This window comes from Arvicola amphibius, chromosome 17 (assembly GCF_903992535.2).
Source record: "Arvicola amphibius chromosome 17, mArvAmp1.2, whole genome shotgun sequence".
Lineage (NCBI taxonomy): Eukaryota > Metazoa > Chordata > Mammalia > Rodentia > Cricetidae > Arvicola > Arvicola amphibius.
Window position 1 is genome coordinate 11,068,620 of NC_052063.2, and position 12,947 is coordinate 11,081,566.

General features: G+C 44.6%; 1 protein-coding gene across 3 annotated transcripts in view; it reads right to left on the reverse strand.

Annotated features, from left to right (window-relative positions):
* Positions 1–12,947, reverse strand: part of Cradd (CASP2 and RIPK1 domain containing adaptor with death domain) — a 152,999-nt gene that overhangs the window by 134,840 nt on the left and 5,212 nt on the right. Inside the window, exons 1-2 of one of the 3 annotated variants that reach the window (XM_038315092.1) lie at positions 7,446–7,571; positions 6,065–6,371 (exon numbers count right to left, since the gene is read on the reverse strand). In XM_038315092.1, coding sequence (XP_038171020.1) covers positions 6,065–6,365 — 301 coding nt within the window. In that variant the 5' untranslated portion in view covers positions 6,366–6,371; positions 7,446–7,571. Of the gene's footprint in view, positions 1–6,064; positions 6,372–7,116; positions 7,302–7,445; positions 7,572–12,947 lie in introns of those variants that run through there. The other 2 variants (XM_038315094.1, XM_038315093.1) reach the window with 2 other exon arrangements.

The following is a 12,947-nucleotide window of genomic DNA, read 5'->3' on the forward strand; positions in this document are numbered from 1 at the left end:
AGAAGTAAATGGGAAGTGGCTTCTCATTATGGGCTCCACTATTATTTAATCCCACATCCCAAATTATCTAAATTCATTTTAAGAACCATACAGCCAGGCAGCGGTGGCACACGCCTTTAATCCCAGCCCTTGGAAGGCAGAGGCAGGAGGGATCTCTGTGAGTTTGAGGCCAGCCTGGTCTACAGAATGAGTCCCAGAACAGTCAAGGCTACCCAGAGAAACCCTGTCTCTTGAAAAACCAAAACAAACCAAAACACAAAGGAACCCTACAAAGTCTATGCACAACGGGTCGTAACGGAGGGCTGGAGCCTGTGCTGGTGCAGCGTGTAATTTATTCCTGGAGCAAGTCTCGCCCCTAGCTGCAGCCCATCTACGCTGTCCCAGAAGTGAGGTCGGCACATCAGAGAGGCTTGCCGAAGCTTTCCCTGACTGCCTCCCCGCCACACACATGCAACAGCGATTTCATTAGCTGTCTGCCCACACCCTCAGTCCCCCTCCAGGAGAACACAGTGAGCTCCATGTGCATGGTTTCGTTTAGTGTTGTGTCCCCATGTGTTAACGTCTAACACATGATCAACGCTCACTACAACGTATCTGAAAGAATGAAGGAAGGAAAGCGTTCGTTATCTGCAGGCCCTTCATGCTAGACTCATGGTCCTTAGTGCGCAGGAACTTACATGCTAAGCATGCTGGGGCTTAATGGAACAATCTCGCTATCTGGATATAGAGTCCAGGCTGGAGGAACTGAGATGGGCACCACAATCATCACGGGGGGAAGTGGGGGACAGGCTTTGCAGCACAGCAAAACTGGAAGAACCAAAGGAGAACCCCAAGTCAGAAACCAAATAAACCCATGGCGGTGTGTAATAATACATCTGCCATAAGAGCTGAGTTAACGTCAAATACACCCAAGCGTATACCTAAGAATCAAAATGCACCTCGCAAGAGAGCAGCTGACAGTGCTTGGCAGGGTCACTCAAGGTCAGCTCACAAGGGGCAGGCTGGGCCTGAAGCCTCTGGGCAGAGAGGAAATAGACAAGTTAACCCAGGTACCGCACCAGTGAGGCCAGTCAGGCAATCCAGGACACCCCGTCTACTGGGATGACCCTCTGAAGATCAGGGCTGAGACATGGGCTAGCCTCGGGGCCGCCACTGAACCAGGCTGAGGACCTAGGCAGGAGGCAGAGCTATCATTCCCTCTTACTAGTGGTCAGAATACAACAGGAATCTGGCTGATGAAGGAGAGAAAAAACAAAGCCCAAGCCAGAGGGAAGATGAGGGGAAAGGCGGAGCTACCAGGGAGACGGTATAAGAGAGAACCATGGCACAGATAGAGTCCAGCAGCCAGGCCGGGGCAAACAAGACAGAACAGAGGGTCCTGCGGCTCAGCAACCACTCTACCATGCTTACACTAGGTCCCATCAGATAGCTAGGCCAGGGCTTCAGGAACAGCTCCTTTCCCAAGCCAGATTAGCTCAGGCACTAGAGAGAGCTGCTGGGCAGACAGGCCCACCAGGAGGGGAAGCCAGGCCACCAGCCACAGGCTGCCCTGGCCACACCCAGAGCTGTCCTGTCTCCTAAAGTGACCCAGCAAGAGTCCAGAGAGGACTTCCTGCTGATCTAATGTCTAGTGTGTGACCTTGGCCACAGTAACAACGCCCAGCGAAGTGTTCCTTCTACTGTGCCAAGATGGCTTAAGCCATTTTATCGGCAGAATTCTTTTGAAAGGTAAGAGAGTCCTTGTGGAGTGAGGAAACACAAACCAGTTATCCTCTGACGTCTCGGACTTTTATACTTTGTTTTGTTGTTGTTGTTTTGTTTTGTTTTGTTTTGTTTTTTAAATAGAGATTGGGAGACCTGAGAAAATTCTGAGATACAATAAGAAGATTCCGGGTAGTCTTTTGTTATGTTCGAGGACTTGCTGAGGGGTGGAAGTTAGAGGTGTAGAGAATGAGACACAACTCAGTTTTGCTCTAAAAACTTACATTCAGCATATATACAAATAACTAACACACACACACACACACAAATGCCTGACGCAGCTCAAGATGTAGAAATGAAATACACAAAGAAGGAGAAAGCCAAGACTGCCAGAGGAAGAAAGACGAACACTAGCAAAAATAAAGTCAGGTCATGCTTGGGGAAGGATCAACGCTTGGCTAAGAGAAAGCCAGTCCGTCCCCTCCCTTCTCCAGGCTTCTCAAGGGCCTGGCACCAAACCCGTTCTATGAGAACAATCACAGCCAAAGTGAGGGAAAGTAAGAAACAGCCACTGTGTTACAACACCCTATTTTCCTTGAATGTAGTTCTCAGAATCCAAGACGCCTTTTCGTTTTGTTTTTTTTTTTTCATTTGTTTGTTTGTTTGTTTTTCAAGACAGGGTTTCTCTGTGTAACAGATCTGGCTGTCTTGGAACTTGCTTTGTAGACCGGGCTGGCCTCGAACTCACAGAGATGCCCTGCCTCTGCCTCCCGAGTGCTGGGATTGAAGGTGTGTGTACACAGACATCACCCAGCCCAAGATGCGTTTACAAAAGTAAAAGTGAGCCACAGCAAAGCCCGCTCATGCTGTTCTGACACCACGTGAGGAAAACCCTGAGGTCCCAGAAAATAGGCCTCTGCCTGCGTTTGCTTTCTTTCCAGAGACATTAAGTGAGAAGACAAAGCAGCTTTGACGACGGCCTGTGGCTTTAAGCCCCCTCCATCCATCCCCCCAAAAGAACCAACACCCATACAAGTTTCCAATTCACGAAGCCTCAATTTAATTATAAAATCATAGTTTCATGAAATTAAACAGTTAAAAATATTTAATGTCTTAAGTAACAGAAAGCAATTATCAGCTCCTTTAAAATATATTTCTTCCATCCTCAGTCCCAAACACACACACACATTCACACAACATTCACACATACACATACATACACACACATACATACATAGACACATACACACACATACACACATACACACATACACATATACACATACACACATACATACACATACACACACATACACATATACACATACATACATACACATATACACATATACATATACACAGACATACACATATACACATACACATATACACACCCATACACACACACACAAACTTATAGGTATACACATTTACCACCAGGCCCTATGGCATAATAGATTTTCAATAATCAATATGGGTTTTTTAAGTGATTCTTCTGAGCTAGAAAACTGCAAATGAAGAGGCTAAATGACGAACCTCACACTCATGGCGCATTCATAAGAATTGGGAATGTCGGGTCCCCAAAGGCAATTGCAGCGCCACTTGGTTTCCTTATCAATAAGGAGTTTACTGGGGCTTGCTCACAGCTCTAGAGGGCTAGAGCCCATGACCGTCATGGCGAGGAGCCTGGCAGCAGACAGGCATGCAGTCAGGGCACCGCCGAAACAGCCGCAGTAGCTGAGAGCTCACGTATCTGCGGGCAGCAGGCAAAGAGAGAGCTAGCCATGAATGGAGGGTCTCTTTCCTTAAAGCAAGTGTGAGGCGGGTTAGTCTCCGCGCCTGACTTAAATCTTCAGAGTTACTTAAAAGAGTCAGTATTTAACCACAGTGATATATCAAAATATATATATTAAATGAACATATATAAAATATATATTAAAATGAGTTTATGGAACTGTCCCTGAGAACTCTACAAATGAAACCCCCAACAGTGGAATCTTTTTCACTATCAGTGTTAATATAAAACGAATAATTCACAGTTCTCATTTGTCCTACAGTCAATCCGGCTTCCCGTCTAACCTCTCCACAGAGGTAACTGTCCCGGGAAATTTTTCTGAGCTTCTATACAGATATGCTCAACTTTTTTCTCACCACACACTTTTATTTTACTTCCCCTTTAAAAGCTACTTTTCAGGGAAGAAAGAGAGAGGGCTCAGCAGCTCAGAGCACTGGCTGCTCTTGGAGAGGACCTGGTTTCCACCACATGGCAGCTCACGACCATCTACAACTCCAGTTCCAAGGGATCTGGCCCCCTCCTCTTACCTCCGTGGGCACGAGGCTCACGCCAGGCCCATCCACACATGTGGGCAAAACACTCACACACATAAAGTAAATAAATATATTTTAGAAGTACTTTCCCCTCAGCTTCTCTCTCGCTTTTATTAATTCTCTCTTGCTCTCTGAATAAATCTGAAGACACAAGAACGAGGGCCACATCTCTAGGACAATCCATGACAAAACTATTTTTATAACCCCAGAATAATCACATAATTAAACAATGTGCTGAGAGTGGACGACTTGGGGTTGTCCTGTCATTTCCAACCGCATGTAGCCAGGAAGGCCTGCTACCTCAGTGGTTCTCAACCTGTGGGTCGCGACCCTTTGGAAGTCACATATCAGTTATCCTGCATATCAGATATTTACGTTACAATTCATAACAGTAGCAAAATTGAAGTTATGAAGTAGCAACGAAATAATTTTATGGTTGGGGGTCACCACAACGTGAGGAACTATATTGAAGGGTCGCCGCATTAGGAAGGTTGAGAACCAGTATTCTAAGTGAATACCAGGAAAGTACAAGTCATGTTTGACAACTCCCTGACTCTATGATATATATTTATATAAATATTCTGCTTTTAACAAAGTGGTAGGAATGCCTGAGATATTTTACCCTGGTTGTGTTCAGGCACATGGAATATGTCATTTTCTAAAGACAACCCAAGCTGAAAATTCTAGAGATCCTCCAAAGCCAGCATTTTCACTGCTTCCAAAAGACATGGAATTTGAACAAGTTAGGAATACAGACATTTTTAGGTTTTCCACTTAAATGTTTACCGGGTCTTTCTAAATTAACTGGATGTCCCTTACTAGTCAGATACTCAAACACATGCCATTTATGAATAAAGTTAGTTATAATTACTTAGTACCTGTGGTCTCAAAACCTTTCAAAATACGAGACCTGTGGTGCAAAAAATAATAAGAGGAATTTACTGGTAGCGTTTAAGTTTTTTAAATAGTTACTGTCAACGTCTCACTATGTAGCCCTGGTTATCCTGGAACTCTCTCTCTGTAGACCAGGCTGGCCTCGAACTCACAGAGATCCGCCTGGCACTGCCCACTGGGAGCTGAGACTAAAGATCCGCACTCTGTTACAGCCATTTTTTTTTTTTAAAACAGTAACAATAAATTCTGAAGACCACTGACTTAAGTGGCCCTGTATCAAAAACCCAGAAAATGTTGAATTCTTAACTCTGGAAAAAAGGCTAAAGTTGACTTTATCAACCTGTTTAAAAAAAAAAAAAACATAGCCTTTCTAGGTCAGGCCTCTGTTCCCCAATCTTTGTAAAAATAGTATTCGTTAGAGGATTTACAGGGAAGAGCTATATGCACAGCTCCGGGCACACAGCACCAAACTGTTTCTTTTAAAACCAAAATTTCCAATTCTCCTTGAAAAGCAGAATGAGATTTTCCCCCACCCCATGACTGCCCTTACAAAGCAAAATGCCCCAGGTATCTGAACAAAGCCGAATTTTAAAAGGCCACTTTAAACCAATAGCCTTTTTAAAAACAAACAAACTAACTAATAATCCCCTGGGCATCAGGGGCTGGTGGAAGGGACAGGTGCAGGGTGTGCCTTCCTAGAGGCTGCCTCCCCCATCATCTGACCTCCTCCAGCTGGCAGCTTGGCACCCCACACCTCAGTTATCAGTAAGCCAAAGCCTGCTTTCCCATCTGCACTTTCCAAACGGCTCCTGTTGCCAAAGGGCTCACACTGACCTGGCTCTCCCATGAGAACATGCCTCCTGAGCGACTTGCCAGGCTTCCCAGGAAGCATATCTCAGCTGTCCTCTGAGCTCCCTCCTTAACCTCTCAGTCTCTAGGCTCACTCTCCCCTCTTGGCTTGAGTTTCCTAACACCTCCATATTGCGACCCCCCCCCCCCCCCGTGCCCTTTCGGTCCAACGTCCTTGTCTGTGTTCATGAACCACTGCCTCCCTGCCCCCCTAAAACACCCGACTCTCAATCCAAAGGGCAGAGTTGCGACAATTCCCGAGCCATTTTGAAGTGATCTCTTTGAGGCCTACCTGCAGCGGGCAGCTGAGTCGCGGCTTCATCTCTCGCCTTCTCCAGCTTCTCCCGCACCCAGGGGAATTCCTGCAGGGAATCTAGGAAGGTGTCGAATGCCTTGGGGCCCCTGGAAGGCAGGATATCCAACAGCAGCATCGTTTTTCTGAGGCCCGTGGTTTGAGCCTTGATTTCTTGAACGTGGTTTTCTGTCAGAATCCCCTCCTGGTAGAGGTACTGCAGAACCAACCCTTCCACCAAAACCTCGGCACCCAGCTCCAGGCGCAGCGAGCGGAGCACCTGCTTGTCTCTGGCATCCATTCCTCCCTGGAAAGAAACAAAATCAGCACTCAGGGTATGGGAATGCTGATGGACCCCCCCTCAAGATAGTGCTGCTATAACATCATTAATAAGCACCTTAAGGCCACTCAGATCTCCGCATCTTAAGAGAGTGTCAAGCCACAGTGTTTTTCTACCTTGGCAGCTAAGCCAAGTCAAGTTAACTTCAAACATGAACCACACTAATGAGGAATCTGTTTCTATCTCTACTTTCCACACTGTGGGGCCCTATTTTGACTCCTTTTTCAGTTAAGAGATCCGACAGGAAACAGATCTGAGACCTCACTTAAAATGCAATCCCTGAGAATTATAGAACAGCATTTAATTATAGCGGATTTTAATTTAATATTGCTTTCATCCGTCAGGGTAGGACCCATCCTGCAGGAGCTGCCAGCATGACCAGGGACATGACCAGCCATGGCGGGGGTGGGGAGGAGCAGGGAAGACAATCTAAAGGTTTATGGGTCTTTCTTACAGACAAGTACTCCCTCCGCAGGACCAGCACCTTCAAGAAAATATTTGTGTGCCTTTTACAGTAAGCCTTATACACATCGTCAGAGTTCAGAACCTGGGTCACAGTACAGATGGGACGTTTAATGAGCGCAGGTGGCTAGCTAGTGTGCTGTGGGGTGGCAATGAAGGTCATGGGGGGGAGGGAAGGGCAAGCATGGGTGGCGGGCAGGGCTTCAGACACCGACGGAGGGAGAGCAGACGGGGGACACCCGATCCCAACCTTCGCCACCAGCCTCTGCAAAGTCCTGAGCTGGCAGGTGGGCGGGGGAGGGGTGGGGAGTGTCCATAGCCCGCAGCGTGCTTCCCTGTGGAACTTTTGAGGTCTCCCTGTCGGGGCAGCTGAAAGCCGTCCTTGTGTCACACCAGCGATGTGCAGGGGACACGAACCCGCCGAATGATCTTCACCGGGAAAGCCACCCCCGGCCCCCGGCCCCGCCACCCAAACCCTCGCCCAGCGGGGACCAGAGAAAACTGCGCCGAGAGAGCCGCGCAGGGGCGATGACGCCACAGCGCGGGGATTTCGGGAGAAGATGGACTCCCGTTACTTACGTCTGCGACCACGTATCTTAGAAAAAAAAAAAAAGACTACAACCGGAATCCAAAGTGTTAGGGAACCCGTGCCATAAACACCATCTTTGTTGCAGGCAAAAGCCCTAGACAGGAAGTACTGTAGCCATCTTTGTTGAGGGCAAGGGCAGGACGTGTGGGAGCCATCTTTGTTGAGGGATCAAGAGGTCAGCTTAAAGCTTTCTCCGCCATGTTTGCTGTGGGTAAAAGAGACACCCTCTCCCAGATTTAAAAAAAAAAAAAAAAAGTACTTTAAATGATCCAAGAGGTTATCTAAGTAAATAAATCGTTGACTCTTAACACAAACTCTCCATGAGAGCCTTGCACATAGCAGGCAGGTCAAAAGTTACTCAAGCAATTAAGCCCTGGGTTCAACGCCCAGTAAAAACACACACTTGCACAAATTGCTTTTAGAACATGAAGCGATGAATAAACTCGGCAATTCATTTTTTAAATTAATTGGATGATATACCAAAAAGGATGTAACTGCTTTGTTTTGTTTTTGTTGTTGTTTTGTTTTGTTTTGTTTTTGTTTTTGTCCTAGCTGTCCTGGAACTAGCTCTTGTAGACCAGGCTGCTTTCAAACTCAGAGATCTGCCCCCTCTGCCTCCTACGTGCTGGGGTTAAAGGCGTGGGCCACCACTGCCCGGCTGCTAATTATTTTATTATTTTGTAGGGGGTGTTTGTGTGTGTGTGTGTGTGTGTGTGTGTGTGTGTGTGTGCGTGTGTACATGAAAACAGATCTTTATACAGGGCCAGACGAGGTCATTCGATCCCCTGGATCTGGAGTTACAGGAAGTTTGATCTACCAGATGTGGGTGCTTAGACCCAAACTCAGGTCTTCTGCAAGAGCTGTATGTGCTCTTAACAGCTCAGCCATTTCTTCCCCGCCAACTCTTTTGTTTTGTTTTGTTTTGTTTTATGTTATTTTGTTTTTTGAGACAGGGTTTCTGTGTAACATTCCTGACTGTCCTGCAATTTGTAGACCAGGCTGGCCTCGAACTCACAGAGATCCACCGGTCTCTGCTTCTAAGTGTGGGATTAAAGGTATGTTCCATAATACCTGGCTTGCTCCCCCCCCCACACCAAAAGAAAATTGAGAATAGGAAAAGAATCCTTTACCAACACTTCAATCAGCGAAGTGACAAACCTCCCTCCTCAAAGCCTCACATTGTGTGTGCAGTTGCCAGCGCTAATGTGCTCCAGTGTCTTTAGACGGGCACTCGCCATCTTAGTGACAGTATTTTTACATAAGTGGTAGGAATTCTTTTAATGTTTCAAATACTCGTAGTCTGTAGATTCAGGAACGTCAGTTACGTCAGCTAAAATCTCACAGCCAATACAGAATAAAACCTAAATTCTAACCAAGTCCCTCTCATTTCATGCTCTTTCCAATACACCAAACAATGACATTTGATGACTCTGTTGTCCTAATAGAACCCAAAATATTACCAGTGAATCACCCAACTGCCACCTCCTACTCTTGCTATTCTTAAATTACATAGAGGCTTCCTCGTTATCTTTAGCTCTGGAACTGTTGTCCTTAGGGTTGGAGGGGAGGGAGGTGGATAAGGATTAACAATAATTGCTGCCTTCATCCAAATAAGTAAAGGGGTTCTGCATGATTACAAATGGCTGAGGATTCCTGCCTTCTTGGAGAGAAAAGGAGGCATGGTTTCTCCAGCAATACACTGCAACAATTGTCACATGAGTAGGAAAAAAATAGCACAATAAATGCTCACATTGTTTGTTTTCAAGTTTAAGACACTTTTTGGTGACTTGTAGTGTCTAGACATACTTGACATTTTATTGGGACTACAAGGTAAGTTGATGACCCTGTCCAGGAGGTGGAGAGGCAACAGTGAGATGAGAGTTCTCAGAAGAGAAGAGGGCAGGGACAGCATAAGAATTAAGGCTGGTGTTGAAGGTTGGACTCCTTATGGTAAACAAATTGAGGGACTATAGGTTAAGGATATGACTTAGATCTCTAGGATGATACCCATGACCGTCAAATTCCTCTTCCAGTGCAAATGTGGACCGTTCCCTGTACTGCCTCCTAAGCAACCAGAGTGGCTCTAACTGACCTATGAACCACCATCCACCAACCTAGTGGAGGACCATTACCCGAGGTAGCACACAGTGATTCTTCTCAGGACCACATTATAGCTTCACTTGTATTCATGTCCAAGGTCAGTGGCCTCTAAGGAAACAAACATCAGAATCATCATTGCAGGTGGCTCCTCCACCACCCTGGCCAGTCCCTCTCTATCAGTTTGAATTGTGCCCCTAAGAAGACTGAGCACCTGTTACCCAGATTTTCGAGGAGAGATATTCCCTTTTCCTCATTTCCTCTCCTTTTACGTTTACTTATGTCAAGATATACTCCTTGTGGGTTTGAAGAGAGAAAGAGTATTTTTATGTCTTTCAATTTGATCCTTACTTTTTCAATATTAAAAAAATAAGAAGTCAAAGAAGCTGGATATTTGGTTTCTTCCATAGATGTGAAAATAAAGTGACAAAGGGACAGAGAAAAACAGATTCCTTCTTTTAGTAGATATGAAAGAATCACAAAACTAGATCTGGATTTAGGTCACAAGAAACTGAAAAATCCCAAATGTACAAAAATATATATTTTCCCATTATACAATAAGAATCAAAATTTTAACAGAAGGATAAAGTTTCACAAGTTTGCAAATAAAGTAAGATAACTCTAAGCAGGGCACAGTGACACACACCTTTAATCCCAGCACTCAAGACAGGCTGCAGAACTCTGTGAGTTCAAGGCGAACTTGGTGCACATAGCAAAGCCAGAGAAGATTATAAAGTGAGACCTTGTCTCAAAAAGAGATGGAGAAGGGGAGGAGAGATGGAAGAACAGAGGAAGGAGAAGACAGTTCAACCTTTAGCTTACTTTACTATATTCAGTACTGGGGATTGAACCTATGGCATCATATATACTAAAAAAGCACCCTACCACTGACCCATATCTCCAGCCTTCTTTCTGTTTTCCCTACTGTTTATTTTGAGACAGAGGCTCACGAAGTTGCCTAGGCTGACCTAGAACCTGTGATTCTCCAACTTTAACCTCCCTAGTAGCTGAGATTACAGATAAGTGCCACCATGTCTTGTGCTGAGGAATAACCCTTCTGTACACTGTGAATTGTAGGGCCCGGGTCTGCCCTTGTTCCTGGGGCTCATCTTGAGGACAGTTTCTGGACTAAGCATCCTGTTTGTTCCTGTGCTCCCTCTGCCCCGCCTGGTGATTTGCTGTAGGGCATTGTTGACTCTATTGTTGGTATGGTAATTTCCCACCTGACTAGGGGGAAGTCCTTGTGCAGCAGTTAGATATGGTAATTTCCCACCTGCCTGGGTGGAATTCCTTGGGCAGGAGTGGGGTATTTAAGATTTTCCCCAAGGCTAAATAAACGGCATTCGGCTGATCTCCTTTCGAATGACCCAGGTCTCTTTGTGTGTTCTTTCAATCTCCAGGCCCTTGTCCGACTCGAGTAAGGTACAGTGGCGCGCGAACTGTACAGAGGGGGTAACACGGAATTGGGTGTTACAGTGAATATGCATTACTCTCATGGGTTAATTAAAAGCTGGCAGGCGGAGAGCCAGGCAGGAAGTTCAGGAGGGACAACCAAACTAAGGATGCTGGGATAAAGAAGGAAAGAGTTACAGGAGACGCCAGAGATGCAGAGGAATCAGAACAGGTAGAAAATGGGGAAACAAGCCATGAGCCATGTGGCAGAGGTAGATAAGAAATATCAATGTAAAATATATTGAGATTAATAGTTGCTTTATGGATTAAAGTAGATTCAATATCTACCATTTTATCTCATCATTTCTGTATTCTATTCCCCCTTCTTTCTTTAGAAAAAGATCTTTGAATTTAATTCCTTTCTTTAGTTTTGTTCCCCAACTGTGATGGCTAACAACTTGTAATTAACCCCCCCTTAAATGACCAACATCCACAATCCATCTTTTATGAATGTGGGTGTTGTTTTCTCTAGACTGCTTCCTGTTGTATAGGGGTGCTGAAATCTTTAGGGGAGCCTTGAGAAAATCAGGATAATAGTTAAGTCTTGGCTTGTAGTAGTCTATGAGGCTGGATCGTCTCAGCCAGCAGCCTTGAAGCCGTTCTGTATGCAGAACTGTGAGAAAATTACAACAGGGTTCTCTGAGATGTTGCATCACCTGGACCATTCATTTTTATTGGTGTCTAGTCCCTTTGTTCTGAAAATACATAAACTTTTAAGGATACCATACATATCTGTATTAATACAAGTATAGACTTGCTTTGTACACCAGTCAGTCAAAGCTGATTTTTTTGTTTTATGTTTGAGCAGATAAAATATACACTGTGTGCTTTGTAGCTTTTCTACATTTATTTCTTTATGTCTGTAGCCAGGATTTTCGGGGGAGGGAGGTCTTTATCAATCAAATGTGATCATCTTCAACCTTAAATGAATCCACAGCCTTTTGTTTTCTGTGGGAACAAAAGCATAAACTCTTCCCCAAAGCAACATATCTTTTGACTCCTGTTTTGAAGTTAAGGTATTTTAAAATATATAGGTTGGTCTAATCCAGCAGCCTCTACAATCCAATGTCTCTTAGCGGTTATTGCTCATTCATCAGCAGTCAAAAAATTGAAAACAATACAAAAACATACAGGATCCAGACTACCCGTATATTTTCCATCTTTATTTGGATTTTTTTAAATATTACCTTATTTCTTTTTAAGGACTTTATCAATTTTAAATTATTATTTTTCTATGACTGTCTATCCTCTTTCTCTTTTCTCTCTCAAGCTTATGTACATTTTTAAACACACTAACTCTTTAAGGAGTTTTTTTTAAACTGGATCTGTCTTTATTGTATATCTGTAATCTTTTCTGTCTCTGTGAGCAAAACTTAAACCACTGTGCAGCTTAGCTCATGATATGCTGGGTCCTCCCCCGTTAGTTCCCTGAGAGCCTAGCTTCATGGTGGAGGTATCAGGGAGCCACATTTAATGTCCCAACACTGGGAAGTATTTGGGTCCAAGCTGCCACTGATTAGCACACTGCCTGCTGCTCATAAACCCCACTTAAGTTGTTTGATTGTAGAGCCTCTTAAAATTGCTGTACCTCTGTTTGCTGCCAGTATTAAGTCTTCCCAATGAAAGGGCACTTATCAGGAAGACATGTTTGAGTCTGTTTTTGTAAGTTTGGAATCATTTCATAAGCTTTCTTTGATCTTATGTGGATGTAAGGGCTGGACATTTGGACACCATTTAGAGGAGGAGTTTTTCATCAGGACTATTGGTCAGCTCTGTCCCACCAGCCCACTCCCAAATAACCACACAGAGAACTATTATTAATTACAAATGATCAGCTGATAGCTTAGACTTGTTACTAACTAGCTCTTTCAACTTAAATTAACCCGTATTTCTTATCTACACTCTACCACATGACAGTACTTTTTTCCAGCATAGCATGTTTA